Source organism: Fusarium poae, chromosome 1 (genome assembly GCF_019609905.1).
Source record: "Fusarium poae strain DAOMC 252244 chromosome 1, whole genome shotgun sequence".
NCBI lineage: Eukaryota > Fungi > Ascomycota > Sordariomycetes > Hypocreales > Nectriaceae > Fusarium > Fusarium poae.
In genome coordinates, this window is record NC_058399.1 from 1366406 (window position 1) to 1393587 (window position 27182).

At 47.8% G+C, this 27182-nt stretch overlaps 12 protein-coding genes across 12 annotated transcripts; 7 read left to right on the forward strand and 5 right to left on the reverse strand.

Annotated features, from left to right (window-relative positions):
* Nucleotides 1-254: 254 nt before the first annotated feature.
* Nucleotides 255-1941, forward strand: FPOAC1_000469 (uncharacterized protein; the record flags this gene model as incomplete). Its single annotated transcript, XM_044845084.1, has 2 exons — nucleotides 255-511; nucleotides 573-1941. 2 exons carry the CDS (start codon nucleotides 255-257, stop codon nucleotides 1939-1941), a joined length of 1626 nt encoding a protein of 541 aa, XP_044711000.1.
* Nucleotides 1942-5092: 3151 nt separating this feature from the next.
* Nucleotides 5093-6001, forward strand: FPOAC1_000470 (uncharacterized protein; the record flags this gene model as incomplete). Its single annotated transcript, XM_044845085.1, has 1 exon — nucleotides 5093-6001. The coding sequence occupies one exon, from the start codon at nucleotides 5093-5095 to the stop codon at nucleotides 5999-6001; it is 909 nt and encodes a 302-aa protein (XP_044711001.1).
* Nucleotides 6002-7616: 1615 nt separating this feature from the next.
* On the forward strand, nucleotides 7617-8552 carry FPOAC1_000471 (uncharacterized protein; the record flags this gene model as incomplete). Its single annotated transcript, XM_044845086.1, has 1 exon — nucleotides 7617-8552. One exon carries the CDS (start codon nucleotides 7617-7619, stop codon nucleotides 8550-8552), a length of 936 nt encoding a protein of 311 aa, XP_044711002.1.
* Nucleotides 8553-8675: 123 nt separating this feature from the next.
* Nucleotides 8676-9422, reverse strand: FPOAC1_000472 (uncharacterized protein; the record flags this gene model as incomplete). Its single annotated transcript, XM_044845087.1, has 1 exon — nucleotides 8676-9422. The coding sequence occupies one exon, from the start codon at nucleotides 9420-9422 to the stop codon at nucleotides 8676-8678; it is 747 nt and encodes a 248-aa protein (XP_044711003.1).
* Nucleotides 9423-10958: 1536 nt separating this feature from the next.
* Nucleotides 10959-11661, forward strand: FPOAC1_000473 (uncharacterized protein; the record flags this gene model as incomplete). Its single annotated transcript, XM_044845088.1, has 2 exons — nucleotides 10959-11533; nucleotides 11598-11661. The coding sequence occupies 2 exons, from the start codon at nucleotides 10959-10961 to the stop codon at nucleotides 11659-11661; spliced, it is 639 nt and encodes a 212-aa protein (XP_044711004.1).
* Nucleotides 11662-12210: 549 nt separating this feature from the next.
* FPOAC1_000474 (uncharacterized protein) lies at nucleotides 12211-13639 on the reverse strand (the record flags this gene model as incomplete). Its single annotated transcript, XM_044845089.1, has 2 exons — nucleotides 12211-13239; nucleotides 13403-13639. The coding sequence occupies 2 exons, from the start codon at nucleotides 13637-13639 to the stop codon at nucleotides 12211-12213; spliced, it is 1266 nt and encodes a 421-aa protein (XP_044711005.1).
* An 844-nt stretch (nucleotides 13640-14483) lies between these two features.
* On the reverse strand, nucleotides 14484-15504 carry FPOAC1_000475 (uncharacterized protein; the record flags this gene model as incomplete). Its single annotated transcript, XM_044845090.1, has 4 exons — nucleotides 14484-14876; nucleotides 14957-15097; nucleotides 15157-15185; nucleotides 15330-15504. The coding sequence occupies 4 exons, from the start codon at nucleotides 15502-15504 to the stop codon at nucleotides 14484-14486; spliced, it is 738 nt and encodes a 245-aa protein (XP_044711006.1).
* Nucleotides 15505-18764: 3260 nt separating this feature from the next.
* FPOAC1_000476 (uncharacterized protein) lies at nucleotides 18765-19437 on the forward strand (the record flags this gene model as incomplete). Its single annotated transcript, XM_044845091.1, has 2 exons — nucleotides 18765-18812; nucleotides 18901-19437. 2 exons carry the CDS (start codon nucleotides 18765-18767, stop codon nucleotides 19435-19437), a joined length of 585 nt encoding a protein of 194 aa, XP_044711007.1.
* Nucleotides 19438-19707: 270 nt separating this feature from the next.
* FPOAC1_000477 (uncharacterized protein) lies at nucleotides 19708-20737 on the forward strand (the record flags this gene model as incomplete). The annotated part of the gene is made up of 4 exons (XM_044845092.1): nucleotides 19708-20064; nucleotides 20134-20144; nucleotides 20193-20278; nucleotides 20343-20737. The coding sequence occupies 4 exons, from the start codon at nucleotides 19708-19710 to the stop codon at nucleotides 20735-20737; spliced, it is 849 nt and encodes a 282-aa protein (XP_044711008.1).
* An 80-nt stretch (nucleotides 20738-20817) lies between these two features.
* Nucleotides 20818-21228, reverse strand: LSM6 (U4/U6-U5 snRNP complex subunit lsm6; the record flags this gene model as incomplete). The annotated part of the gene is made up of 3 exons (XM_044845093.1): nucleotides 20818-20843; nucleotides 20903-21016; nucleotides 21117-21228. The coding sequence occupies 3 exons, from the start codon at nucleotides 21226-21228 to the stop codon at nucleotides 20818-20820; spliced, it is 252 nt and encodes an 83-aa protein (XP_044711009.1).
* Nucleotides 21229-21697: 469 nt separating this feature from the next.
* Nucleotides 21698-23212, forward strand: FPOAC1_000479 (uncharacterized protein; the record flags this gene model as incomplete). Its single annotated transcript, XM_044845094.1, has 1 exon — nucleotides 21698-23212. One exon carries the CDS (start codon nucleotides 21698-21700, stop codon nucleotides 23210-23212), a length of 1515 nt encoding a protein of 504 aa, XP_044711010.1.
* A 531-nt stretch (nucleotides 23213-23743) lies between these two features.
* FPOAC1_000480 (uncharacterized protein) lies at nucleotides 23744-25513 on the reverse strand (the record flags this gene model as incomplete). The annotated part of the gene is made up of 1 exon (XM_044845095.1): nucleotides 23744-25513. The coding sequence occupies one exon, from the start codon at nucleotides 25511-25513 to the stop codon at nucleotides 23744-23746; it is 1770 nt and encodes a 589-aa protein (XP_044711011.1).
* Nucleotides 25514-27182: the final 1669 nt, after the last annotated feature.

The following is a 27182-nucleotide window of genomic DNA, read 5'->3' on the forward strand; positions in this document are numbered from 1 at the left end:
CAAATCGGGATCTTCTACAGATGCTGCCACAAAGAAGGCGAAGGACTTGCCTATGCCTGATTCAAGTGACAAGAAACTCTTACATTGGAATACGCTTAATTACCTGTAGATGCGAACGTCACTGGTCCCTGCGCGGGTCAAAATCTTATCGATAAACCCCACTAGAAATTTTGGGAGAAATTTATCTGGGCACCCACCTTTGGACACAAACTGGACTTGAGCAACAGCATTTTAAAGATACCCAGACATTCACCATGTCTTCAATGATTACAGCTGCGCAATGGGTCCCTAGGGGCTTCGCTGCGCCTTTCCCTCAGAAATATACTCTTGACGAGGCCGAGTTTGAGCGGATAGCTGAGCTCGCCAAGCTCCAGCTCGACGACGCCCAAGAGGATCTTGAGGAAGCCGAGGAGGCAGCAAAGGCTGGCGCAAAGGCAGACAAGGCCGAAGACAAGGAGGACGACTCTGAGATGAAGATTGACGAAGACGACAAGCCTGCTGATAAGAATGAGTATGCGACTTAGGGACAGTTCCTCATAAACTTTGGCCAAAAGACTAACAGGATCGCACAGGATTAATCTTAACGACGACGACCTGAAGGAGTATGACTTGGAAAACTATGACAACGACGACAATGAGGATGCTCCTGGGCAGGGAGAGGGTATGGGCATGTTTGGAAACATCAAGTCACTGGCATACTACGAGTCAAACAAGGACGACCCTTACATCACAATCGATGCGGACAAGGAGCAGGAGGACGAGGATCGCGAAGAGCTCCAAGTTCTTGCGACAGACAACCTGATTTTGTCTGCCAAGGTTGAGGACGAGATGGCGCACCTTGAGATTTACGTTTACGAAGATGAGGCCGATAACCTATACGTGCACCACGATATCATGCTGCCCGCCATTCCTCTCTGTGTTGAGTGGATCGATATGCCCGTCAACAAGTCCGGTGTAGAGAAGGACGCAGCAGGTAACTTTGTCGCTGTCGGTACGCTGGATCCCGATATCGAGGTTTGGGACTTGGATACCATCGACTGCATGTACCCCAACGCGATCCTCGGCCAAGGGGGTAATGAGGAGGAGAAGAAGATGAAAAAGAAGAAGAAAAAGTCAAAGAAGTCTAACGACGAGTACCACGTCGACGCTGTCCTGTCATTGGCTGCCAACCGCAAGCATCGCAACCTACTGGCCTCTGCCTCGGCTGACAAGACTGTCAAGTTGTGGGATCTTAACACAACAAAGTGCGCCAAGTCGTACACTTACCATACCGACAAGGTGTGCTCTCTGGCGTGGCACGCGAACGAGCCTACCGTCCTCCTGAGTGGTTCCTATGACCGAACTGTGGTGGCGGCCGATATGCGTGCGCCTGACGCAAAGGCTCCCCGATGGGGAGTTGAGAGCGACGTCGAGAATGTGCGGTGGGATCCTCATGACCCCAACTTCTTCTTCGTCTCGACAGAAAACGGTGTCATCCACTACCACGACGTCCGCAATGCGCCGTCAGACCCCACAGGCACCAAGGCCGTCTGGACGCTACAGGCTCACGACGAGTCTGTGTCTTCGTTCGACATCAATACTGTGGTTCCTGGTTACATGGTGACCGGCTCCACCGACAAGACGGTCAAGCTGTGGAACATTCAGCCCACAGGACCCTCAGCAGTGGTTTCGCGCAACCTCGATGTCGGAAAGGTCTTCTCAACCACGTTTGCACCCGACCCGGAGGTCGCCTTCCGTCTTGCTGTGGCCGGAAGCAAAGGAACTATGCACGTGTGGGACACCAGCACCAACGCGTCGGTGCGCAAGGCCTTTGCGCATCGGGTTCCCGAGCAGAGAGGGAAGGGCGAGGACCGTCTCGTTGGCGTCAACAATGACGAATCCAGCGATGACGAGGATGATGAGGATGACAACGAGGACGATGACTCCATGGATGAAGACTAAATCATCCGTTGTTGATGGGATGGCAATACATTCGAGACGAGAATCGAACAAACCAAACCAAGGAAACCTGTTTGAGGCTGAATGAGACATGGGTCCCGTTAGACAATGGCGGCGATCCCCAGTGAGCATTGACGATGGTAGACAAGGGCGAAAACAGTCAATGTCTTGCCGGCCTTGAAGGACGGTTCTAAAAAAGCAGACTGCTGCATGAATGAAAGCATACTGGCGCACGGAAAACTGTTCCACAGCGGAACAGTTGGTGAGGATAACTAAGTCATGTTTGAGTATATTAGCTATTAGATAGACGATGGTTTTTTTTTATCAAAGAAAAGTTGGATTTGGTTCTTCTAAGACGCTCATTAGTTCTCTTATTGGTGAACAAACGATGCGCAGATGAATGATATAGCCACCTATATCAAGGCTGATATTAAGGGTCCATTTGGATGGTCTGAGATGCCTCACGGACAAAGCACTAAGGGAGTCAGCTTTTGGTTTGGGAACAGATCTGCAGTAGGCACGTCACTGTTACTCGAAATAGGGCGGTGGCACTAGGATATGTATGTACAAGTATCTGTCTCAGACGGCTATAGCGAAAAGCGAGTTTGGACAATTAATTTGCTGTATAAATGAGACTTCTGTGCGCAGGCTCACCAAGGCTCCATCCCATCAGTGAAAAAAAAGCTATGACCATGTCCCTTCGTTAATCGAAAGCGGAGGATCGACCGGTCCACGCGACGTAATGCAACAGTGAACAGGCCCAGGGTGGTTCTTTGAGCAGCAGCATCACCCCTGGAAGCTGGATCCGACCTGAATTTGACAAGCGACGAGTGAGAACCGAGAACGCTGCCATCACACTCACAGTCGAGGGCCCGCTTGAACAGGCCTTAGAAACCTGAAACAGGGGGAGAACGGCAATGGCGTTGAAGCCAATTATGAAGGGTTCTCTCTATTGTGTAAAAGAGAGGCTTGTAGGTTTAATGAGAGAACGCCAACAACAGATACTAACTGAACTGTTGAATTGTTCAATGGTTGTGCCTGATGTTTCCGAGAGGCGCTTTGTTAATGCCTCGTGCCAGTCAACCACTCTTTTGTTTTTGGGTTAATCAAGATAGTCTAATTGCCAGTACTACTAACCCAACGTAGTAGCAGCTAATAACCGGTCGCTTTTGAGTGTCCAAGATGCTGTAACGGTAGTGGTGAGAGCAGTTCAGTTGTGCGTTGGTCATGCACAACAACTCATCTTATCTTTGACCTTTTACTTACGGAAGCGTCTTCTGCATCCGGTGAGCTGAGGCCAAAGTTCGTGCCAGGTTGTCAAAGAATAATAGGGCGTTCAATTGAGTGCTTGCATGCATCCATGTCCTGATCTTTCTCGTCTCTTCTAGTGATCGGTGTAACCCGATGAATAGAATTTTTCAAGGTCCGTTCGTCACTCAGTTCATCAGGTCAGTGCCAATGAACAGTGTTAATGACAGTGGGTTTTTTTTTTGTCCTTTTCCACTCATAGTAGCGCGCGGGTCAATAAAAGGTCGATGATAAATGTGTGAGTGGATGTCTAGAATGGAGGGTGATGATAGAAGGTGAATGGCCGAGCAGACGGAGGGAAGCTCCATTTGGATTCGGGTGTTGGTTAGCATGTGCTCGGAAACAAAGGCCTCAACAGAATCAGAGTCGTCACATTGGATTGGGTCCAGCAAAAGCAAGGAAGAAGACGAAGGAAGAAACAAAGCAATCGTCATGTTAGTGTGTATCCGCAATACGTATCTATGTAGTCAAGCTGTAACAAGCTGGAATAGCAAAAGAAAGAAAGTGTATCGTGTGCAGCCATGAACGTGTCATGCGTACCTATGTATATCGGTTTTTTTTTGTTGTGAACCTGGTATTGATTAGCATGATATGCAATGTGATACCAGAGACGGCACTCAGTCGACAGGAGCCACGAATCTTGCCATTCTTAACAACTAACAATATCAATCAGCTGGTTCCTTTGGCGCTCAGCGCGGACTTTTCTTCTCTGCATGGACAAAAGAGGAAGAAAAACCTTGGCTAGTTTATAATACAAGGGGCATGGCGAGCGAACATATTCACGCGATTGGTTACCCACACAGACACGACACCAGGATCTTTGCTTCAGAGCCTTTTTAGCCAGGGGCGTCGGCCAATTAACAGTCACCGACAAGGACAGGGACTGTTGCTAAACAGCCACCAAAGATGTGATGGGTGGCCGGGCCGTTGTAACTTGGCCTGAAAGTTTAGTGGTCTCCAGTGCCTAAACTACCACCTAAATTTTGCCAGGGCGAGCTACAGTGCACTGCACTGCAGGGGAGTCGGGCCATCAGGCAGTTAGTCCCGCCCGCCGTATCTAGAAGCAGGCGCTGGGGGGTCCCATATTTGTTTCCTGCCCCCCATCTTCATCCCCACGGTGCTCTCCTTCAAGATTCGTCCATATCTCTTGCTTTCTCTCCTTTGACCTTTACACGTCGAAAAAAAAACCCAAGGCTTGTATCTTCACTTCTTCGAAAGTTTCACGATTGCCACTCTCTTGGTCGTGTCTACTTCGCTTCGTCAGTGTGCATTGATTCTGCATCTGATAACTATTTCTCTCACATTTTCATACATTCATTCACTACTTTGTTCTGGTATCCCACCCTGTCGCAGGATCGATCCATAAACCAAAGAAACTATACGGATATCAAGCGATACAGCTATTTTCGACGTTGACCGTTCCTTTACAATCATCCACTCGTTCACTGCAAAGCCGGTCAACGTAAATCACACTCTCTTTCTCGAAGAATCGACAAATCAAATCACGCTAGACGTCACAATTTCTGCTCTAGAAGCCGGATCTTGGAAGCAAAAGAAAGGACTGGATTCCTTGTCTCAGTACAGTACAACACACAAATTCAGAAACTCTCGTACCGTTTCTTTTTCTCGCTCGCAAGCTTAGCTCTCCGCTGGCCAAGCTCACAGCAAAGTCTTGCCTCAAAAAGTAAATTAGTGTTGAGTCAGTGGCACGACGCTATTTTGCCGTCTTATCACAAGGCATCTCAGTTGCAGCAGCTTCTCATCACTGCTCACCCAAGTTTACTTATAAAACCACCAAGCCACCAAACAAACCTAAACAAACAACTGTTGTATAAAATTTCAAAAAATGTCACTCTCACGCGCTTTTACCACCAGAAAGGCCAAAGTCCCCGAGATGGGAGACTCTCCACCACCGCATCGCAGCAACTCGGCCCGCGATAGGCACCATGGCCCTATCCTGCGACATAAGATTTCCGGTCCTATTCAGCTTGTTCATACAACCAACATGCTGTCCTATAACGCTCCCGATATCCCGTCGCCGCACGCCTCTCTTCGCAACAAGTCTTCACTTCGATCTGTTGGTGAGGACTCCGAGGCTCCTTCAATTACCGAGTCAACTCCACCTACGAGCCCGGAAGTTTCTCCCATGGAAGACGGCCCAGGACCTGTGCCGAATCATTTATCAACTTACTTCTCGGTTTCAACCAAGCCGCACGTCATGCCACCTACTGTACCAAAGGTCAATGAAGCTCCCGCGATTCCCCAGCGATCACCTTCCCACACCAAGCAGAACTCGTATGACAACATCGCTCGCCAACGATCCGTTTCGCAAAGGTCAAGAGATTCAGAGAACTCCGTCTCCACAAAGGCCAGCTACACTTTCTCCCGGTCATCGTCAACTTCTACTAGAGCGTCGTCGGCCTCGTACGTCTCTGCCGGTCACAACCAGAAGGCTCCTCCTGTGCCTATCCCTGCAGTCCCAGCCGCCGCCCCAGTTCCTCCGCCATCCTTCCAGCAGCGAGCCCTCAAGGACTCTCACCCCTTTGGCCATGAACTAGCACAAGTCACCGAGCTCGCTGAGGAATACAGCGCTAGGCCGCTAAGCAAGGAGGAGGAAGAGGATCACCGGTATATCAAGTCCAAGGGCCTAAACCAGTTCAGCGCCGAGGACTATCTCGGCGATGTTCAGAACCTGCTCTTCAGCTTCTTTCCTGAGGTGTCACACGCCAAACCAACCACACCTCAATGGATTTAAATGCGCATCCAATGCCGAGATGTCGGCTTCTTTATTCAACAGTACATAATTGATAGACATTTTACGACCATGAACGGGAGTCCGCGGTAGGACAATGGCAGGCATGATTAAAAGGCAAATACACATTCGTTGCTCTTTGAAGCAGCATTTATTCCCTCTTTGAGAATTCTTATTTCAACACTCACGTCTGTCTTGGATTGGATTGGTTTATTGGAGGAGACAGGATACATGTCCAATGTTTAGGTAACCAAATATTTGGTTCGGATATTGGCGACTTGGCGTTTAACAGGGCCATGAAGGAAACAGGACTGGATCTGACATTGATGGATGTACAGAGGATACCATTTTTCTCCTTGATGGATGATTGATTGATTCTTTTTTACGATTGTTGTATCTAGATTTACCATACTAACTAGATCACACACACACCAGCCTACAACGGCATATTTTCTTTATCACCAACTTTCGTCCCTTACGTTTGTCGGCATGATGATGGGTGTTATTTTTAAGTCGAGATGAAACTGCTGATCATGAATTTACATATTCCTGCACCAATATGCATCTCCAAGCATGCGGTACAATGAAACGCTGTGAAACTGCCCATCATTTCCAGCCCCATCCTGTCTAGCCTGTATTTTTCATGCTTTGCATGTCTGAATTATTCCTTCCTTTGGACCCCTGGCGATTTAACCAGGACCGCTGTAGGATCGGAAACACGCCACAATATAGATCAAACATTAACGAGGGGGACAGCAGGGATTAAAGACAATAAGGCTTGATACTTGAAGTTTTATATTACGATTTGACGTATGAATTGTCTAGTTTTTTCTTTTTTCTTTTTTTCTTTTCTTCTTTTTTTTTAAAAAAAAAAACTCTGCCACGTCTGTTGAGAATCTTTTGAGTTTGTAACGGTTGAGAGTGGCGTTTGGGTTTTTCTGTGACGCGTTTGGCTTCAAACTTTACATCTGGATCAAGGAGGTGGAAATTAAACTGCCGATGATTTCTACCGATGATTTTTACCGATGTTGTGCATTTCCAATCGCGTGATTGAGTTAAAATGGTCGGTAATGTAGTAAACTTAATTATGAGGTTGGGACATAAACCCATCATGTGATAAGTGGATGCTGAATTGGTGGTTGAAGAGACAGAAGGATTACAAGAGATAAACATAACATGAATGAAGTCCAAGCCATGTTTCTACAATTATATTCCCCTGGAATTATTCTCGAACTTGGCAACGTTTCAGCCATACTCTAAATCGAAGCGGTAACTGTACTATACTGCTATGGTAATATCTGGAATGCTTGGCTTAACCTAGAGCACTTTAATAAAACATTATTCCAGCCCTATACACCACATATCTATCTCAATCTTGAACTATCACGCCCAGAATATGACTAAAACACACTTTAATTCGATCTTTATGAAACAATCGCCTCTCAGTCAAAGCGCGATATTCAAAGCTCTTCGCGGTCAGACGCTGCGAGTTCCGAATCTCTACAATTTATTCCGCTCATGGCCTGCACAACACCCCAAACTAAACCACCATCATGAGCACGTCAAACCTCTGGTCAATCAAGCGGTCGATCACATGGCGCTAAAATACCCGCTCATCATGCGTCGCAAGAAAGACGACATTGCCAAGCTCACCTGCTTATGGTATCCCCAGGCCCGTAAGCGGGAGATGGAGGCACTGGCGCTCTACGCGACGTGGCTGGTGTGCTGGGATGACGCTGTCGATGCTAACGAGGGCGATCTGGCGGGTGATTTTGCCCGTGCCGAACGCTGGAGACGGCAGACTTTGGGCGTGGTTCGCGAGGCTTTGGCCGTTGACGGAATGCGTGCACGTGGATCAGACGGTGATCCGATTAACGATGTTTTTCGGGATTTCGGCTCGCGGATCTGCGAGACGGTGTCGAGAGATCAGCGGCGGGCCTTATATGATGAGATACAGCTATTTACAGCTACCTGTGCGGCTGAGCAGGAACTGCGCCTGGCTGGCCATGTGCCGGACTACGAGTCGTATATGAAGTTCAGAATCGGCACCATCGGTGGCAGGATGCTTTGCAGTCTTGTCCCGTATGCTATACATGAGAGACTACCGCAAGCAGCTCTTTCGAGACCAGAGGTACATCAGTTATGGACACAAGTATGTGTTCTATTGAGCTTGTCGAATGATTTGCTATCATTGAAGAAGGAGTTGCAGACAGATTGTGTCATCAACGCGGTTGCAGCCATCATGGAGCCAAACATGTCATTGGATATGGTTGTTGCTGAGTTGGAAGCAAGAATGAGAACGGCAGTTAAGGAGTTTGACGATGCTGCAAGCAAATTGACCAAAAGCACGGAAGTAGAAGGAGAAACACGACTTGTTATTGAGAGATATATTGAGGGATGCCGTTCTGTCGTTACTGGTACTCTCGAGTTTACGTTTGTATACCCCTGGAGGATTCATACCAGGCGCCTACTAACTTCCTACAGGATAACATCACCAAGATACAACATATCGAAGCTCGTACAAGAAGATGGCTCATTAAAAATTAGTCTCTGATTCTATTTGGTAGACAGTATTTATCAATTCTAGGATGATATCCAACCGACCTTAGGAAGTTTAACATCAACGCACAGGGGACAAGGTATGATAAAAGTTCAGTCTCACGAGTCTCACTAGGGATTATTGCTCCTGGGTTTGTGTTGTCACAGTCTTGATAAGATCTGTGATGGTAACAATCCTGTACCCCTGCCGTTTGAGTTCAGGAAGAACTGTACGCAGCATTGGTGCAGTCCATGATCTCCTGTCGTGGCAGATGATGATGGCACCAGGATGAGCCATGCTCAAGATATGCTTTGCGTTGGTGTCGGGATATGGTATTTGAGGGTCATGAGGGTAAACGCTTCCTAGAGTAATGCGGAAGCCTTGGTTTCCCAGTACATTGCGCATCCGCGTATTAAATATCCCGGATCCTGGACGGAAGTAGTTGTTGGGTAGGATCAGATCGTTGGCAGCGTACGCCTCGGTCAACATGTCTTTGACGAGGTGAACTTCTTCTAGGAGTTTCTCATTGCTGAGTGATTTGGACGGCTCATCATGCATAGCGTGGTTACCCAGCTCATGGCCTTTCTCGACTAATTTGACGAGTGTACCCTTACGCCCCTCAACCTGGGACCCTATGATAAAGAATGTCGCATGAGCCTCGTTCTCTTCCAATATCTGCATGATCTCATCGGTGTGGGCGGACGGTGCATCGTCAATGGACAGGGCAATAATCTTTTGATCGGTCGGAATCTCGAAGAGCACGTCGGGATATTTCCTCCGAAGCCAGCTGATGAGGTATGTCGGAGGCTTGTAGATACAGTAGGCCGAGTAGAAGGGAAGGATCAGGAGGCCTACAAGGGCAATGAGGGCAATAAGAGTCGCCATTCGATTGCGCCTAACCCTACGCCGCAGTTTGGTGGGCAGGCGGAAAAGGGAGAGTCGGACCATTGGGGAAGGGCATCTACTGCTAGGTAGTGCTCAGCTGCGGCCGCAAGTCCGATAAACGAGATTCTGAAGCCTGTTCATGCTCCCTCTGGAGTCAAGGTGAAAAGAGGAGGTTGGCGATGATGGCGATGGTGTTGTTGAGGATCGGATGAAGCAAGGGTAAGGGTAGGTACGAAAAGGGGATCATAGGTGGCGCCTCATGCTTGGTTCAGATCCAATTGCACAGGCGCGCTTCTGCCGCGTCTATCACGACCACTCACAAAGGAACGGGATCTCGAGATCCCTGTCGGTAGCGCGGCTCAGAGAAACGCTACAAGGATGACGGATCCACCGTTAAGGCTCTAAAGGTGGACCCAGGGCTGAGAAGCAGCACTGCCCGGTGGCACAGTCTCCGACCTGAAGCGCAGCAGACCAAGACATTTTAAGCAGCACATTCAAGATTGGCGAGCCCGACCTTACAAGCGCTCAACATTGTGTTTGGTCCTAATTTGAGTAGTTGGACAAGCGCGGTCCTCCACAGGGCTGGACCTAGACATAGTTTGTGGCACTTGAGCCGCACCGGCATTGAGTCTCGAAGCGACTCTCGGTTTCCGGTCTCCGTTTTAACTACGGTTCTCAGTGGTTGCATAGGTTTTCTATGGCTGAACTACTTGGCCGGATGTTTCATTCCCGTCGGGAGGCGTCTTTCTCACACGAACTACGTATGTGTTTTGAAACGTCACTGGGTGCGACTTATATGATGACTGAACTTTGTCGGCTTGTAAACCACAAACAGTCATGATGCGTGCAATGTGGTCATAGATGATGAGTAAACTATGGTGTAGGAACTCTACCTTGTTGTGAGTACCTAGGTAGACTATGACACGAGTTGACAAGAGTGCTACTCGCTCAACGATATGCTCTCAATTGGAGCTTCCTCACGAGTCTGCCTCACTGGAGAGACCGACAGCTTGAAACAACCGTTAAAGATGATACCAAAACAAGACAAGAACCGAGGATGAAGTGCGAGAACTAAGTGCGAGAACTAAGTGCGAGGACTGACGTATTTTCCTGTCCCCTGTAGAGCCCTACGACTCTAGGCTGCTTGTAGGTAAGCTTGCTGACATCTCCAGGGGTTCTGGATGTTTTTGCATGGCCACCATCACCTACAGGGTCTGGTTCCCGAAGCGCGCTTACTTGTGATTCGTCCACAACTGCGGCCTCCCGGCGTGCCCGCGAATAGGAATCTTCAGCCACAACCGCAACTCTTGGATCTGGTAGAGGCATCCCATGATATAGCAGTTGATAGAAGCCGTCATAAAAGAATAAATATATAAACAAGTCTGTATGAATAGGTTTCATAGGTATCAATCCATCTACTCAGTGTATTGTGTTTTATTTTGTGTTGGATTCATCAGCATAATCATCATCGCTATAGCAATTATTACCACTTACACGCAAACAGCCAATCACAAAACGCCCTCTCAACCAGCAACCATGAGTCGCCGACAGGACCACGACCAGAGGCAATACAGCCAGAACTACTACTCAGACAGTTCTAGGAACTGGAGCGAGGAAGCCGTCCGAGGCAGCTGGGACTCCAACTACCAAAGAACAACATCGGCCAACACATCTCCCAGAGACCAGTCCCAAGCTTGGAGTAGACCAAGCCCCCAGGCCTATGATAGAAGCCAGAACATGGTGAACCAGTGGCTCGGTCAACAGCATCAGAACCAGTACACGAACGATCCATCCATGGCTGCTGATACTGTATCCAATTTCACTACTCCTACTACTTCACCGGCCTTTAGCGACTCTCCTACCTTTCCTTCTCGGACCCAGTATACACCGGCATATCAAACCCAAACTGCGGGCAATGATTATCTGGCACCACCTTCAAGAACTTCTCTTCCACATCGCCAGCATGACAACTACTACCACAGCGGCGCCCCTTCTTCCTCTCGAGGTTCTACATCATACAACCAATCAGTCGATTATCGACGTACGGAGTCTAGGTCTACCGATCAAGACCTCCGAGGTGTCGGTACCTTTGCGGATAACGACCGCTCTCGGTGCGTTTGATACCTAAGATACATTATTAAACACTTGTTACAAAAAGCTAACATATCTTTACAGTCGAGAAGTCAAGTATAAACCGCTCGGTAACTGGTTTGGTCTCTGGCTACCTCCCACCGAGTGAAACTAGCTGTATCAAAACGCGAGATTCCACGATACTACTTGAATTCTACTCCAAGCAACGATTTTACAGGAGATTCTCTTGACGAAAAAACCACCAACAGCGAATATTATGTATCTACTCTTCAATCAAAAGGCAACAAACCCTTTCCTTTTCTTGTCACTTTTCTCTTTCTTCCTCTGTTTCCTTCTTCCTCGCTTTCCCTCCCCCCCTACGAATAGAAGTTTCTGAGACGGGCGGGTATGAGTTTCGAGTTCTCCTTATGTCATCTCCCCAACTACACATTCACACTCCCTTGACACTGAGTTACATCTGAGCTCCCACAAAACCCCATCGCATTCTCATCATCATCATGTATACTTAGAGTCATGGCATTTTACATTGGCTGTTTTTTTTTTTTACTTCTGGAAGTTTTATCTCTTTTTTCTTTTCATCTGGTGATTTCTTTATTTTCTTCTATGATTTTGTCTTGGATTCATCTTCGTTTCCTTCTATCGTGTTGACTGATTGTGTCGTCTAATATGTTCCTTTTCCATTTCCTTTTTAGACCTCTCATTTTTCTCTCAGTGCCTCCAGACCCTGGAGAAGATCTTGCTTCAAATCGTCGAGACCTTCAACACCAATGCTAACCCGTAGTAGTTTCTTGTCTATCTTGGGATCTGTCATAGCACGCCACTCAATAAGACTCTCTACGCCTCCTAGACTGGTAGCATGGTGGAACAGTTCCAGCTTCGAAGGCAATCGCTTAGCGTGTTCCCCATCACGGAGATAAATTGAGAAGACGGGTCCATAGCCGTTTGGCATTTGCTTTTGTAGCCAGCTGCCTTCAACAGACGCCTCGGGCTGTAGGCTGGCATGCTGGATTCGCTCGACAAGGGTACCGACTACAGATGAGGAATCTCGCTGTTGCTCGACTAGCCAGGCCACGAGGGCAGTAGCCGTGGCACTCTGACGCTGGACACGGAGTTCCAAAGTTCGCAGCGAACGAATACCTAACCAGCCTTCCAGACTACCCATAACAGAACCGACAAGCATACGGTCGCTGAGAAGAGCAGCCTCCCAGTTAGTATGCTTGCGGTTAACAGAGAGTGTACCGCAGAGCATATCAGAGTGACCGCCAAAGTATTTCGTGCCACTGTGCATAACCACATCAACATCATACTGGAAAGGATCCTGCAGAGGAGGCGGCGCAAATGTCGCATCGACAGTCAAGTAAGCGCCAGCTTTCTTCGCCTTCTCCGCATACGCAGCCAGATCGCGTGCTTCGCCTGTTGGGTTGAGCGGTGTTTCGACATGGATGATGTCACCAGGCTCGAGGTCCTCGACGGCACAGTCAAGGGATAGGACCTTGAGGCCTGTTAGACGAGTCATGATGCTGATGACGCCGTGGCAGCCATGGTAGCCGTCTCCGATGGCAATGCGCTTGGGGTTCAAGTGAACCAGCATAGCGTGGAAGGCGGATAGACCAGAAGAGTAAGTTACGGTCGGAGCACCAATGATGGATGTCAAAACAGCTTCGAGACGGGTAGTGTTTGGACCAGTTGCTCTGGAGTAGACATGAGAGTCGAGAGGGTTGTTAGGCTATATGAGTTAGTATAGAAGTCTGTATATTTGTAGAAAGGCAGTTCAGGTGCAGTGTCATGATGTGTTGGAAGATTGAACTCATGATGGCGCCGAGGGTTTATGATAGGTCGCAATTCAATCATAATATATCATGACGGTTTAAGGAGAGATCAGCACTCACATCGGTATTGTCCCAGGACCTCAGCGCATCAGGATCATCGCTGTACCTGAAAGTCGTGCTGACATGCATAGCCGGTGCAACTGCCCTGTGCGACTGGATACCATTATCGGCATGAACTGCGCGAGAAGACAGCGAAAGCCCGGCAAGTTTATCGTCAAGTTCAGCTTGAGCCCCGGCAGTACCATCAGGGACAGAGGAGATGTCCTTGAGGTTGGTTGGAACTTCGTCAGATGCCATGGTATGAGAGTGGTGATGTTGAGTTGATAGACAGAGAAAGGTGAGGGGCAATTTTCGATACCGAATGAGCTAGTTGATATCTAACCGACTCGGTCAACTGTTATGTGACTCGAAACACAGACTTCTTGATATGTTTATAAAGGACAGGCTGAGATATAAATGAAAAAGGCAAGCTGAGTTTCGCTTGACTAACGATATCGCCATTGGTACTTATTCTACGCCCTACCAAGAACAGAGCGGGGCCTTCATTCCCATTTGGCAATGGCATCACGCAATTTACAAGTGGATGATTTGCTGGACGTGACATTTTAGTCCGTCATCGGCCTGTCTTGTAACACTCCATCGTTATTAAAATAGCCATGATCAATGGAATCCGTTTTATCTTTCCGCCTCTGCTTGCTTGTAAGCACATGCAGTCAGGCTCGAGGTGTGTTTGACTGATCATGCCGTGTTTTTGATATAAGAATATTTGATTAAGCCGACATTTAACAGCTCACAAGAAACGCAAACAGATCCCAAGAGGTAACTTCATGGAAACACATGTCTTCTCATTACTATTATGTAGTCCATATCTTGTCTTCTTTCGACAGACATGACTCTAGCACATGTTGATTCATTTCAAGCGTCTCAGCTCATTACCCAGTCCATAACCAGGCCTTCTCTGTATGATCCATCCAATACAGAGCCGATTCTGCGGCCAAGTTGTACCCAGCATAGTGTCGTAGCGAATGCGTTTCTAGCATTATCCCGGCCCCTGTAACCGATAACGCCGGTAATATAAAACGAAAACTCCAGGTATCTCTAATACAACGTAGAAGGGTAAAAACTAAATCTTTCATGCATTTCAATGCATCTCTTGACCCTCAGATGAAACAGTGACCTTTGGTGGTACATTGTCCATAGGTGTAAGTTCTGAACCTTGGCCGCTCTGAGCTCTCTTGCGGCCATGCATAAGGAATCGAGAGACAGAGGGGTTGCTTGAAGGGTCCTTGTCGCGAGAATCGGAGAATTTGGAGAAGAAACCACGCTTCTGAGGCTGTGCCTGTTGCGCCGTCTGTTGCTGCTGGTACTTATGGTCGTCCAGTCCAACATCTTCAAAACGTTCCTCAGCCGTTGGGGGCTGCTCGAAAGATCGCTCGATCGCAGACCTGGGCATACGGGGGAGACGAGCAGAATCAAGACTTTGACGCGTAGGGAAGTCGTTGTTGTTGGCAATGGGGGATCGTGCAGTAATGTCCTGGTTACTGTGTTAGTTGCATGTTGGTTGAAAGCCAAGCAATTATGCAGATGCAGCGACCAAAAGGGGAAATGACATACGAATGAGCGACGGTAAGAGTCAAAAGATTCTCGCGAGATCGAAAAGGGTTCAATATCGCCAATGCTGCTCCTTGTATCTGTCGAGTTGCGAGTTGACAGGTACTTTCGTGGCCACTGGCCCTTCTCTTCAGTGGGGGATGGCTTTGCGACCGTTAGTTGTGTACTTTGACGCTTTACTCATTGACTAGAAATGAACGTACTGGAAGATAGACGCCACTGTCGTTGACAACTGTTGGACAAAGATAAGAATTAGCCAAATTCTGGAGGTCTTGTGACAAAATGCCGGATGCGCCGCTTCATGGATGGTTCCCCGCCATGAGCGCGGGAGGGAAGACCACGAGGGACGACAAGCGACAAGGGTTCTGAGACATACCACTCATTTTGTATTCGCCATTATCGCGACCTTGACTTCGAATACTCAAGACAGGTTTGGATTTTGAGCCAACAGTGTCGACTTTCTCAAAGCCCGGGGCGGTATCAGGGCGTTGATTCTCATCTTGGACGATGACGCTACCAGGACGGCGGGTGAAAGGGTTGCGAATAGGCATGATGATAGATAGACAAGCGGTGGGCGTTATTTAGTGTTTATTGTAAGAGAAGAAAGATGATATCGTCGAAAAAAAAAGATGGTTTCGGTATAAGAGACAGAGTGATAGATGCAGAAACTGATTGCTCGTATGGTTTATGAGGTGGGGTACCTTGAAAGCATTTAAGGAAGGTAAAATCTGAGATCGAAGAAAGGAAAGAAAGGAACAAGATTTCGGGGGCAGGCGCGACGTTTAAGTTAATTGAGTTTTGGAGCCCGGGGAAGGCGGGAATGTTTGGAACCCAAGATGGTATGTCTAGGATTGGGTGAGATTGAGCAAGAGAATTGGGACTTGACTTTTCTGGTGGATCGATGGGGGACAGGCACAGGAGAGTAAGACTTGGCGATTAACTCAGTATAGTAAGTAATTCGAGTGAGAATTAAATTACTAGGTAGTTATCTACAGTACATGTACAGTACAGGAGGAGTATGTGTTGTGGATAGACAAACCGAATACGTGTGTGCGTGGCACCACCGAGTCGGGTCAAATCCTTTTATTGTTGAGATGGTGTGAAACAAGCATTTCAAGAGAGTCAAGTAAAGAATGGACCGACATCCTTTTCATATCCCTCACCGTAATTGAGGGTATATTCACATTGACGAGCAACACTGTAATCACAAGAGATTAAAAAAACAAAACAAGCATCAACAAGTCTCTACACTAACATGGCCAAGCATTGCTTCGTTGTTCGCGTAACGACAACTATACACAGCCATCTTTTCAAATGCATGTCAGCCGAGCATCGCCAGTTGTAGATCAGCACAGCGCAGCGCAGCACAACACAGCACTAGAGTCAGGTCCCAAGCCCAAGGTAGGGTTCAGGGACTTGCTTGATTGACACCAGGTCTTGCCAAGACCAGAAGGGTTAACGCTTACCGTCATCGGTCGAGCAATGACCTTATTGTCGTCTAAAGCGCCCACCAACTTCAAAGTCGGCGCATAACCACTCCTAATGCAACTGTAACTGTCGTGACAACCAAGATCCGGGGAGTGCCTTGCTTCCGCGGCCCTGATCGTCTCCAGTTTCATACGCTGTGCTTGGTTGGATATGTCGCTTTTCGGTAGACAGTATAGATTGATCGGGCGGCACGGCATCTTATCCTAGCCTTGGTATCCTCAACTGATCGACATGTCATCAACCAAGGCAGACTCCTGGAGATGTCCCAGATTTGGAGATACTAAGTTTGGATCTTGGTCCGTTCTGTTCAAGGGTAGGTTTGTATCATAGTGCAACGTCCCTAATCAATCTAACCCTGGTTTTTTCGTTTGTGGTGGTGAGGTTAAATCCAGCCGATTGCTGCACATACCTACAACTGTAGACAAGGTACGTGCTTCCTATGACGATGTATTGATCATTCCCTGATTCAGTGCCAACCCAATCCAATCGCCCATCAAGATTTGGTTTCAAGCGTTCATTGATTCCAAGTTGGGGGTCGCTAAAGTTGTGTCTTGATGTCAAGACTATTTTTTGGCTATTTCTCCAATTGGTTGTCTCTGCATCTAGATAGATTGTGTAGGCAGAGCGGTAAAAAGAATGGGTTCAACCAGAGACATCCCATAACCCGGGATATCCGAACAAGGTGGATCGATTCTCAGAAGTCGTCCCAGAAAGGGTCCAACCCGCCGATCCGGTCTTTATCGGGGTCCCGCAAGCATCCACCGGCCGATAAATATCGACAAGTCCCGGCTTTCCAAAATGCCGACGCCGATAGATCAGTCCAAGTAATTAGCATGATTCAGAAAACTGCGATTGGTTGGTTAAGCAAATTTCTATCAAGCTTTCCCCTCTCTTCTCCAGGACATATTTAGTAGAAGAGAGACGGTTTCATGACTCAAGAAAGACATCATAACGGCTCGTCTCGTTACACTAATCTGATTCCCAGTACAGAGTACGCACGCACATCTACCAATTAGGGATCTGTCGCTACCCGAAACATGTTTCGACATGTCAAATATTGTGCACCTGAGAATGACTGGGTCTGGTCACCGGCATAGAGTCTGATAGATGTAGTTAAATGTTTTGTGATTTGACCTGTGATCAGGGTAGGATAAGCAGGGCAAATTGACTGACATGGATGCTTGGTCTTTTGTGTTCAAGTTCAAGGGGTCCAAAAGTGTTTCGGGTCTTTGTGTTAAAGGAAGGATAAGTGGGTTGCAAAGCAGGTATTACTTTTGTATTTGTGTGAGATTAAGGTTGCTCCAAGAGCCCTATTTTTCGTGACGAAGCTGCATCTATCGATTTCGCATTAGACTTCGAGGGATACCCATATCAAGTGATTTGACCTGTCCGTGTTTGGTTCAACCTCTGCAGCTTTGCATCTAATTGGCTGGAACTAGTACCCAATACAAACGCCAAGTGACAACGCAACCCGATGAGGACTGCAATATGTTATTGAGTAGATAGTAGAATCTTGTACATATTTATTAACTAACCATTAAATACTTGATAAAGTATAGCGGAAAGCCCTGTGTTGATGTCGGAAATGGCTTATTGCCAAGTGTTGATACTACTATCAGCTTCAGCCCGCAAAAGACAAACAATATTAATGACTACCTAGAGAGAGGCATTAGCCATTCATTTTGTTAGATGGGTAGTTTTAATCTTGTGTAATCAAATTGGAGCTAATTCAAGTTACCGATAACTGTTGAAAGAACGCTTCCGCATCTCATGCAGGTTCGCGTCTTGATCTTGCATCAGTATACATTTTCCCCTGCAGTCATGTTACTATCTGGATGTAAGTGCGCATATTTCATTTGCAAAATGATTGAATAACTTAATCTGAGAAAACCCAAGGTAGGTAGGGGCTATCATATCGACCTGTCAATATGATTCCCCAAGTGACACTGCCCATCACCTACAGCGCACTTGCCGACAAACAGGACGCCACAGTGAATCACTGAAGGAGAAACTCCCAGCACATTCGCTGTACCTGCGTTTTCAAATCAAGAGAAGAATGCCACGTGCAATATGGAAGACGCTATCATGACTCTGGCTGTTTGTACCTAGGCTTTGTTTTTGATTTCCCCTGCGTTTACTCTAGTCCCCAACACTCGCTCTTTTTTTTGGAAGCTGGATTGTCATACTACGATTTTGGTGCCTCAAACATCGAATTCAACCGAATGTTTTTGAAAAGATAAACTATCGTCTTTCTATTCTCTTTCTTCCTGTTCAACACGGGGCATTACGAGTATTGTCGTTCATTCGTAACGTTCAACCCACCATGGGTACCTTCTTTACAAGCTGGGAGCTTTGGCAAGAGATGACCTTTGTACGTGTGCACTAATGACTCAGTATCTACATAAATGTAGATCTACTGCTTTGTATTTTATACACTTTCAACTAACTACATACTCCAGGTCCTCGGCTGTTGCATCGTTCTTGTCTTTGTCGCTGGACTGATCAAGTTATGGTGGTCCAACCGCGCAATGCGCCGTCACGAAATCATCGACGAGGAGAAGAGGGCAAGACTATCGCTAATGTCATACTGTGGTATTCAAAACATGCGAACTCCCGGTATCCCCTTCGGTATTCGTGCGATTCAGAGTGGCATTGAGGTGGAAGGTATCTGGATCTCAAGACCTAAATCGCCCGAGTCCTGCCAAGTTACACCATCAGCTACATTAGTCGGACGACGTATTAGAATATCAAAAGGAAAAGGAAAGATGATTGACCTTGTGTCGTCGGAATGTCTACCGTCGACACTCAACTTGGAGACCACGCCTACTCGCCAAGCAGCCCCGGGCATTTTACAACAAGATGACATCACCCCAATAAACGGATATACCAGATCAGAACATCCCATCAAGTCAAGTCGTATAACTGCCAACAAAGATCAGAACTTCGACTTGAATTATACAACGCGGTCGCATACAGCTGTCGGGTTTCCGTCGTAAATCCGTCGGATTGTTCCCGATTTGGAGTATTTCTCCAAGTCGGTAGCCAGATCTAAACGCCATTCGTTGATACAAACATTGGAGAAGCAACACCATAAACGGGTCTCCCGCGGGAAGGCAAATGGCTGTTCATGTATAAAAGCATAGATGTCTCTTTCAACGTGGTCTTTTTCCGTTTCTATTTCCTGCGCACGTTTGATTGTCAGCCGGTTCAAAACCATTAGGAAACTTGACTAATACCAGTTACGTTGAAGGATCGCTGCTGCTGCAATGGCCTCTTCCCATGTTATAAATGACATCGCAACCAGGGGGTTCGATGATGCGAAGTCCTATGATACGCATCGACCCTCTTACCCTCCTGCTGCTGTCACCAATATTCTTGGACGTCTTGGTCTCGAGGGCAAATCAGGCGCCAAGATCATAGACCTCGCAGCTGGCACTGGCAAGTTTACCGAACTTCTGGCTGTTAGGCCAGAGGGATACGAGATCGTCGCTGTAGAGCCGTTGGATTCGATGAGGAACAATCTCGCGGAAAAGAAGCTCCCCAAAGTGGATGTTCGACCTGGTACGGCAACTGATATGAAGCATGTGAGTGATGGATGGGCAGACGGATGTATTGTAGCACAGGTAAGATACACGCATGACTCTACATCTTGATTAAAGCGGTTAGCAGGGACCAAAGCTGACCTGGACAAGGCATTTCACTGGTAAGTCACTTGCGCTGAAAGAAAGAGCATGCCCTAACAAATCTCAAGGTTTGCCAAAGAAGAATCTCTCCAGGAAATCCATCGAGTTCTTAAGCCCGGTACCAAACTTGGACTGATCTGGAACGTTGACTCATGTAAGTGCTTCCTAGGCAAGGCCTCCTCCGAGTTGACGTTCCTCAAGACTGACCATAATCTCAGACAACCAGCCTGAGAATTGGCCTTCGCCTACGGGCTGGGAGAAAGAGTTGTTGGATCTTAACTTTAACGAAAAGGCAGACAACGAGCCTCGTTTCCGACACCAGGTCTGGAAGCAGGTCTTTGAGCGCCAGGCCAAGGCTGACAAGCCATTCTTCTCCACGCCCATAGAGACTGACAAGGTCCCATGGTCGGTTTGGTTGACACCCGAGGCCTTGTGGGACAGATTCAACACCCTCAGCTGGAACGCGCTCCGAGAAGGCGAGGAGCGCCGGGTCTTTAGAGAGAAGTACGACAAGATTGTGAAAGAGGGTGGCGGCGAGTTTAACGACAAGGGCGAGATTGAGCTTCATGGATGCACCTTTATTGTCTGGATATCACGATTGGATGGCCCTTAGATGAAATAGCTTGGAATAGTGAATTTTGATATGAGTTTAATCGTGAAGAGCGTGCTAAGTTTTCATTATGCATCAAGCTCTCATGAGTCTGATGAAATGTACATGACTGTATTATTCGTTAGTATGAGTTGTCGAATGAGGGAAATATGTCGCTTTGTTACTTACCGTTGTTTCCTCTCACAAAAGCGTCACCGTATTCCCTGCGCTTCTCACCGTTGACATACTCTGCTGTCTTTTCCAACGCAATGTTCATGTAGCCATCCACCGACTGAAGCTCGCCTAAGATATCAGTTAGTATGTTTCCAAGCAGGCATATCATAATGTCCATCATATGCCAGGTTGGTTGTGACATCAATGGTAAAGGGTAGCATAGACTCACCCTTGTAGACGACACCAGAGTTGAGCTTGACAGTGACAGGGTTGCCGATGATATTGCCGAGGAAGCTTGAAGGGTCCTTGCCCTCTCCTTGAGAAATAGCGCCGTTCTCCATTGTGGCAGTGGTTGGGTTGGTTCTGTGAGGTTGGGGGTGGTGGGAGAGGTTGATGTTTGATGATATCGAGCTTTGGTGGGGGGAGACAGAAAGATTGATGCCTCGTTGTGCTGTTAAGGTTGGTCCGCAAACGCGCCGGCTCGCACTGTGAATGGTCAACGCTGTGAACTCTCCTAACATCTCGTTACAGCGGTACGTAACGGGGCCCGGGGTATTTTAGGCTGCTCAGGTCCCTATTTCCTCCACATAAATCATCCATTCCATCCCACCTGCATAAAGTGGGCGCGTTAAGTGCCATCGCATCGCGCCTGCGACCTCGATCCTTTGTTCTACATATTCTTAACAGTTAATCACAAACACAACTGCATGCAATACCTTGTGGCGCGCTTTATTAAAAGCATAAAGCACAAGCTCCAAACTTGCTACCATTCTTATTCAGTGCAGGCTAACAAGCAACTCTGCGCCAAACATGAAGAAACTGCCTTTCAAGCCCACTGCGCTGCGCAAGGTCGCTCCCAAGCCAACTCAACCAGAGGAAACAAACAATAGTGACGATGATGGACTAGCCCTGTTTAGCCGGCGAAAGGAGATGGTGCCTGTCATGCAAGCCGACCTCGACCGGCGCTCAAAGAAACGTCGCGCAGCTGATTTGGAGGAAGAGCGGCGACAACTTGAGGATACTGAGGAGAAGCCAGCGCGCGACGAGCCCAAAGATGTTCAGGACTCTGGAATTTTTAGTCAGGATGATCACAGCAATGTCCAGGAAGACCTTCCATCCGTTCAACCAAACAAAGAGACTCCTGCTGCAGAGGAAGCTTCGACACAAGACGGAGCTGACGGTGCTAGGTTTGCCTTTCCGCCCTACAACTTTGAACTATCCGTTAACTCTTTCAGTGAACTCGTCACGCCTCCCCCCTCCAAGCGATCAAAACTCGATTCAAGTTCAACTCAAAAGCCACTACTGAGTATACAAGCCGAAGACAACGACGAAGATGAAGAACCATTCCCTGATGCATCGCCGACACCACGAGTACGCCCACAACCCGATTCCCCAAGTCCAGTCAGAAGTCGAAAGCCAGAGGTCACGCCACCAGCGCCCAAGCAAGCTACGCAGGCCATAAGAATTGATTCGGACTCGGAGGACGAGGTGAGGCCAAGTCAAATGGCGAATCGACGAAGCAGTAGCATTGATATCAACGACTTCACCTCGACAAAGCCTTCTAAGGAGCCTACACCACCGCCGGTAGCAGCAGTGGATGATGAGTTCGCAGAGTATATCCGCAGAGCTGAGGAGAATCGTGCCCGCCAGCAAGCCCTACAGCAGTCAGCCAGCACCAACGACTCGCCAAAGAAGGACGTGATCAGTGTCATGATCACGAGCACCATACCTGGTTCCGGAGTCTTGGTGGCCAAGTTTCTATTTGACAAGCAGCTCCGTATCGCACGCGATGCATGGGTGAAGCACCAGCGCAAGAAGGGTCTGGATCTTAACCCCGATGACATTGTTCTCACATGGCGAAGAAGCAAACTTTACAACACTTCAACCCTTACTGGTCTAGGCATTAGACCAGCTGCCAACGGAAAGGTAGAGGCTGACGGACTCGGCTCCGCTGGGTTCAGAGAAAACCGGTCCGTGGTACATATCGAGGCATGGACCCCTGAACTCTTCCAGGAGATGGAACAGAACGAGCAGTTGCAACGAAGGCGGGATGCAGGGGAAGTCTCTGATGAGGAGGAACCTCAGGAGGAGGAGCGGGAAAGATTCATAATCATGCTCAAGGGTCGCGATTTCGAGCCCCTTGAATGCAAGGTCATGCCGGAAACGACTGTCGATACCTTGATTGCCGTCTTCCGCAAGCAGCGCCAGATCAATACTGACAGGGAGGTGTCCCTCTGGTGGGACGGTGAACGTCTTGAAGAGCACGTCGAAATGGAACAGGCCGAGATCGAAGAGCATGATACAATCGAAGTACACGTGCAATAAGGCAGGCATTTGCGAGTGAATTTTGGGAGGCATTGTGTTTGGTAAATGGACGGGCAATGGGTGGCTGGCGCTCTAAGGATATGATACCCAGGAATACAAACTTGAGTTCTCTTATATAGGTAGTTTCAAAGGACAGCCCTGTCACGAAATGAAGGAAGCGGCATGGAAATTTGACTCTAAGCGCATCTATTGTCGCCTCTCTATATGTGATTGTAACTGACCCAAGCCATCTGCCTAGCTACAGGGTCTCTTCCTAAACGCCTCTATCCCGCAGGCCGATCCTGGCAACGTTTGCCTCGGCCTCTTGGTATAACGGAACTTGTACCTAAAGGAACAAATGTAACCCTCCCAATTATATACATCGTTGCTGCTTGTGTTGCCGCTCCCCACAACAACAGCCTTGATTCGTATAATTTGATATAAACAACCCCGTACGCCGTGAATGCCAAAAGGAACAGATAACAAGATATCAACCATCTGATTATGTCCTATAATTTATAATTCGTTCCCGGCTAAGCTGTTTTTCGATTTCTAATCGATGAGATTCTGCATGCCTGATGGTTTAGACTTTGGTGAGATAGTGTCTGATTTTTTGTTCGTGACTGGAGAAGAAGTATTATCGCTGTTTGAATTGTGTGTGGGGTCCGACCCAGTCGCTTTTCGTTTTGCAGGGACTCTTGGTGCAGGTTTCTTCGCCTTATCCTGACTCGCAACATTCTTGACTGCTTTGAATCCAATTGCCGGTGTGTTGGGTTTGGGCTGAGCGGGCTTTTTACCACGTTTGCGTGACTTGGGTGCCGATGTAACGGTTGTTGCTGTTGGCTGTTTTCCGCTGAAATGAAGTGTGCTTTGTTTCTTCCCTGGCTTCTTGGCTGCTGAGATTTTAGGGCTTGCGTTGGGTGTTGGGATTCCTTGAGCCTGTTCGACTTGTTTTGGTTTGGCAGTGGGCTTCTTCTCATCCACCTCTGGGTCGAGTGAGGGCGAACTCGCCGGAATGATGACCTCAAAGGTTGTCTTACCCCTAGCCGCGCGATCTTCCAGGTTTTGTTCTTCTTCTTTGGTAAGCTCATAACCCTCACCAATGTCGAGATCCCAGTGAGGGTAAGTGTGATGAGCAACGTTGTCGCATTCTGATCGCACCACGATATCCCAACAGTTCTTCAAGTCAACACCTTTGGGCTCGTCGTCCAAGTTGATCCAGATGGCAACACCGTTCTTTCGTCCTCGTGTGACTTGGCACATTTCTCTAACAAGTCTGCGGGTTCCAGGAACCTTGAGAGTGGTGCCAACAACCACGACGGCATCGGGTCGTGCCTTGAGATCCGCGCTTGAAACATTTCCAATGGCTTCTTCGTCTGGATTATACTCATTGTAAAGCACAAATCGCGGCCGCAATCTTCCAATACCGTGGCTCCGTTTTCCTGCATGAGCTGTTCGAACTTCGTCAAGATCTTTGCATGTTGAGCAGAGCGGAGGCTTTGGGCCGGTGAAAATTTCGCCGTTAAAATCTTGGAGGCTGCTGCATTTAGTGCAAACCATTTTTTGGAGGCCACCGTGCAGCTGAATGGTGGTGGGCCAGGGACCTTTGGGGTTGAGAGGGACTTGAGTGGCCAGAGGCTCCATTGATGTGTCTATGCAATCAATATTTTGCGAGTAGAGGCGTAATAATCGACCCTCCTTGGCCAGAGATGCTAGTAGGTGGTGAAACTTTGTAGGTTCGGCAGTTTTGGTCTTGGCAGCCATTTCTCTAACCATGGCGTGAAATGATTCGGTGGTATCGTCGTGTTTATAAACCGAGGCATCGAATAAGTGTTTACCGGAGCCTTTGAGATTATGTTGGTTTTTCACAGATGCGAATAGGCCAGTGGACGATCGAAAGTCCGGAATCCCAGCTGCAACAGAAATGCCAGCACCCGCGATGACAACAATCTTCTTCTTCTTGCGTAATGTATCGCGAAGCCTGTTAAGTAGGCGAGTATCTTCTTCTGTTCGTTCCTCTTCGCCTTTCATCAGATCCAAGTACTCGGTTATGCGTTCTTTAGGAGGCGTAATTCGACGCTTTTTGGCAGGTGGAGGGCCTTGAGTATTAGCGACAATCTCGTCTTCAAGGTCGGACATCTTGGCAGGAGAATGGGGGCCAGAGGCGGTTGTCGAAGGCGAAGGATAGCGCTTCGCAGGGTCGAGCATAGTGACTGGTGAAGACGGCACAGACGGTGTTTTAGAAAGGGTCGAGAGCGGCGATGAGAGAGTTGAGTTTTCTCCTCCATCAGGGATGGAAGATAAAGGACTCGAAGGAGGCATTGTGACCGGGTAGAGTTTGCTCGTCGTCGGAGAGGCAAGAGCGGGAGAGTAGGTACCTAGGAAGGTAGGCACAGGTAGGTAAAGTTTAGGTAAAAAGGAGTGAGGTCGGAAGTGCCTGCTCTAATTGCACATGATTGCAATCAAAAGAGAAGTTGCAGCCGTAATGGTTTGTTTGTAGATGACAATTAGGAAGAAGGAGCACTGCAGAAGAAAGTGCGGATGAAAGAGCCGGCGGGTATTAGTGGATTTAACGTTAAGTTAAGTGGAAAGAATTGAGAGTTTTGGATCGTAACAAAGAAGTGAACAATGTCGAAGCGAAAGTACATATGAGTTGAAAGAGGCAAAACAAGGCAAGGCAAGGCCAGGCAAGGCAAGGCAAAGCTATGCGAGTGTCAACTCAAAATCAAACCGGGGGTGGGTGAATGACGAAGAGTTGCAGTCCCAGAAAGCGGGTATCGTTTCGGGGGCCAGGAGAAGACCTAACTACGTATGTTAGCGTGTAGCAGCGTTTGCAACTGCCCCGTGTCTTGCAGCACAAATAACGAGCCAGGGCTCAGCTGGGTCTTTTACTCTTTTCCGACGTCTATTAGCGTTCAAGCCATAGCCAGCGCAGAAAACCCAGAGAGACGTAGACATTGGCCGCTGTTAGCAGAATAAACTAAATTAGTAGGTCACTTTATGCTACTTAGACCATACTTTTAGATTATTTATTTTTCTAACCTAAGACTTGGGAGACCAATGTTTCTGCTGCTGCGAGAGAAAAAAACCGCACTTGCTCGCTGGAACACCGCTTAGTTTGATGATCGCGGCAGAGCGCCCTTGCTAAGGCGGTTGGAGGGAGGGTGGGGATACTAGTTCAGGGACGTAGGTGGGCCAATCTACTGGGTTCGTGGCTGATGTGTTCAAGGTCGGTTTGTTGATGTTTACATGCAGGTCTCAAGAACAGTCACAGAAGAGTACAGCAAGTCGGTGACATCAGTTTAGAGGCTGTGAGCCTATAATATGCCTTCCGCAGCCATTTTGCTGTCATGTCATCCAGGTTGACCCTGAAAAGAGACTGGCGTCTAGTGACATTAATAGGCCAGGCTATGCTGCAGGCACAACCTGCATGAGGTCAGTGACAAGGGTATATAGCCGACAACATTGATCTTTTAGAAGTTTGTATCATTAGATTAATGTTAACAACTGTATCTATTACCCAAAAGATGCGGTGAATCATTTTATCACATTTACTCTACACCGAATTTTTATCTTTCGGGCACCTAAACTACCCCCCAATGTTCTGTTTTACCCTTACCGAGTGGCTGGGATGATTCACTTTAGACTGCATGCAGTGGGTGGCAGCCCAACTCTGCGACTTTGCACTCCAGTCATTGGTCCATTTCTTCACCTCCTTCTTTAATTTTCCATCTGAACAGTACCTAATTAGTTTTATGGCAATGATCTCTATCCAATATGCACTGCATGGCACCAGCAAGCAAATCTGTTCATTATCTCCCTGTTCATCTCTCCTAACCTGCATAAATGTCACAATGTTTGTACTTCCTAAAACGGCTACTGCACTTTACCAATATGCAAGCAATTTCCGCCACACACTCACTTCACAGTCATTAAACAGGTGATTAAATGTCCACATGTCAGTTCACTGACTGTGGGGTGATTTCACCAA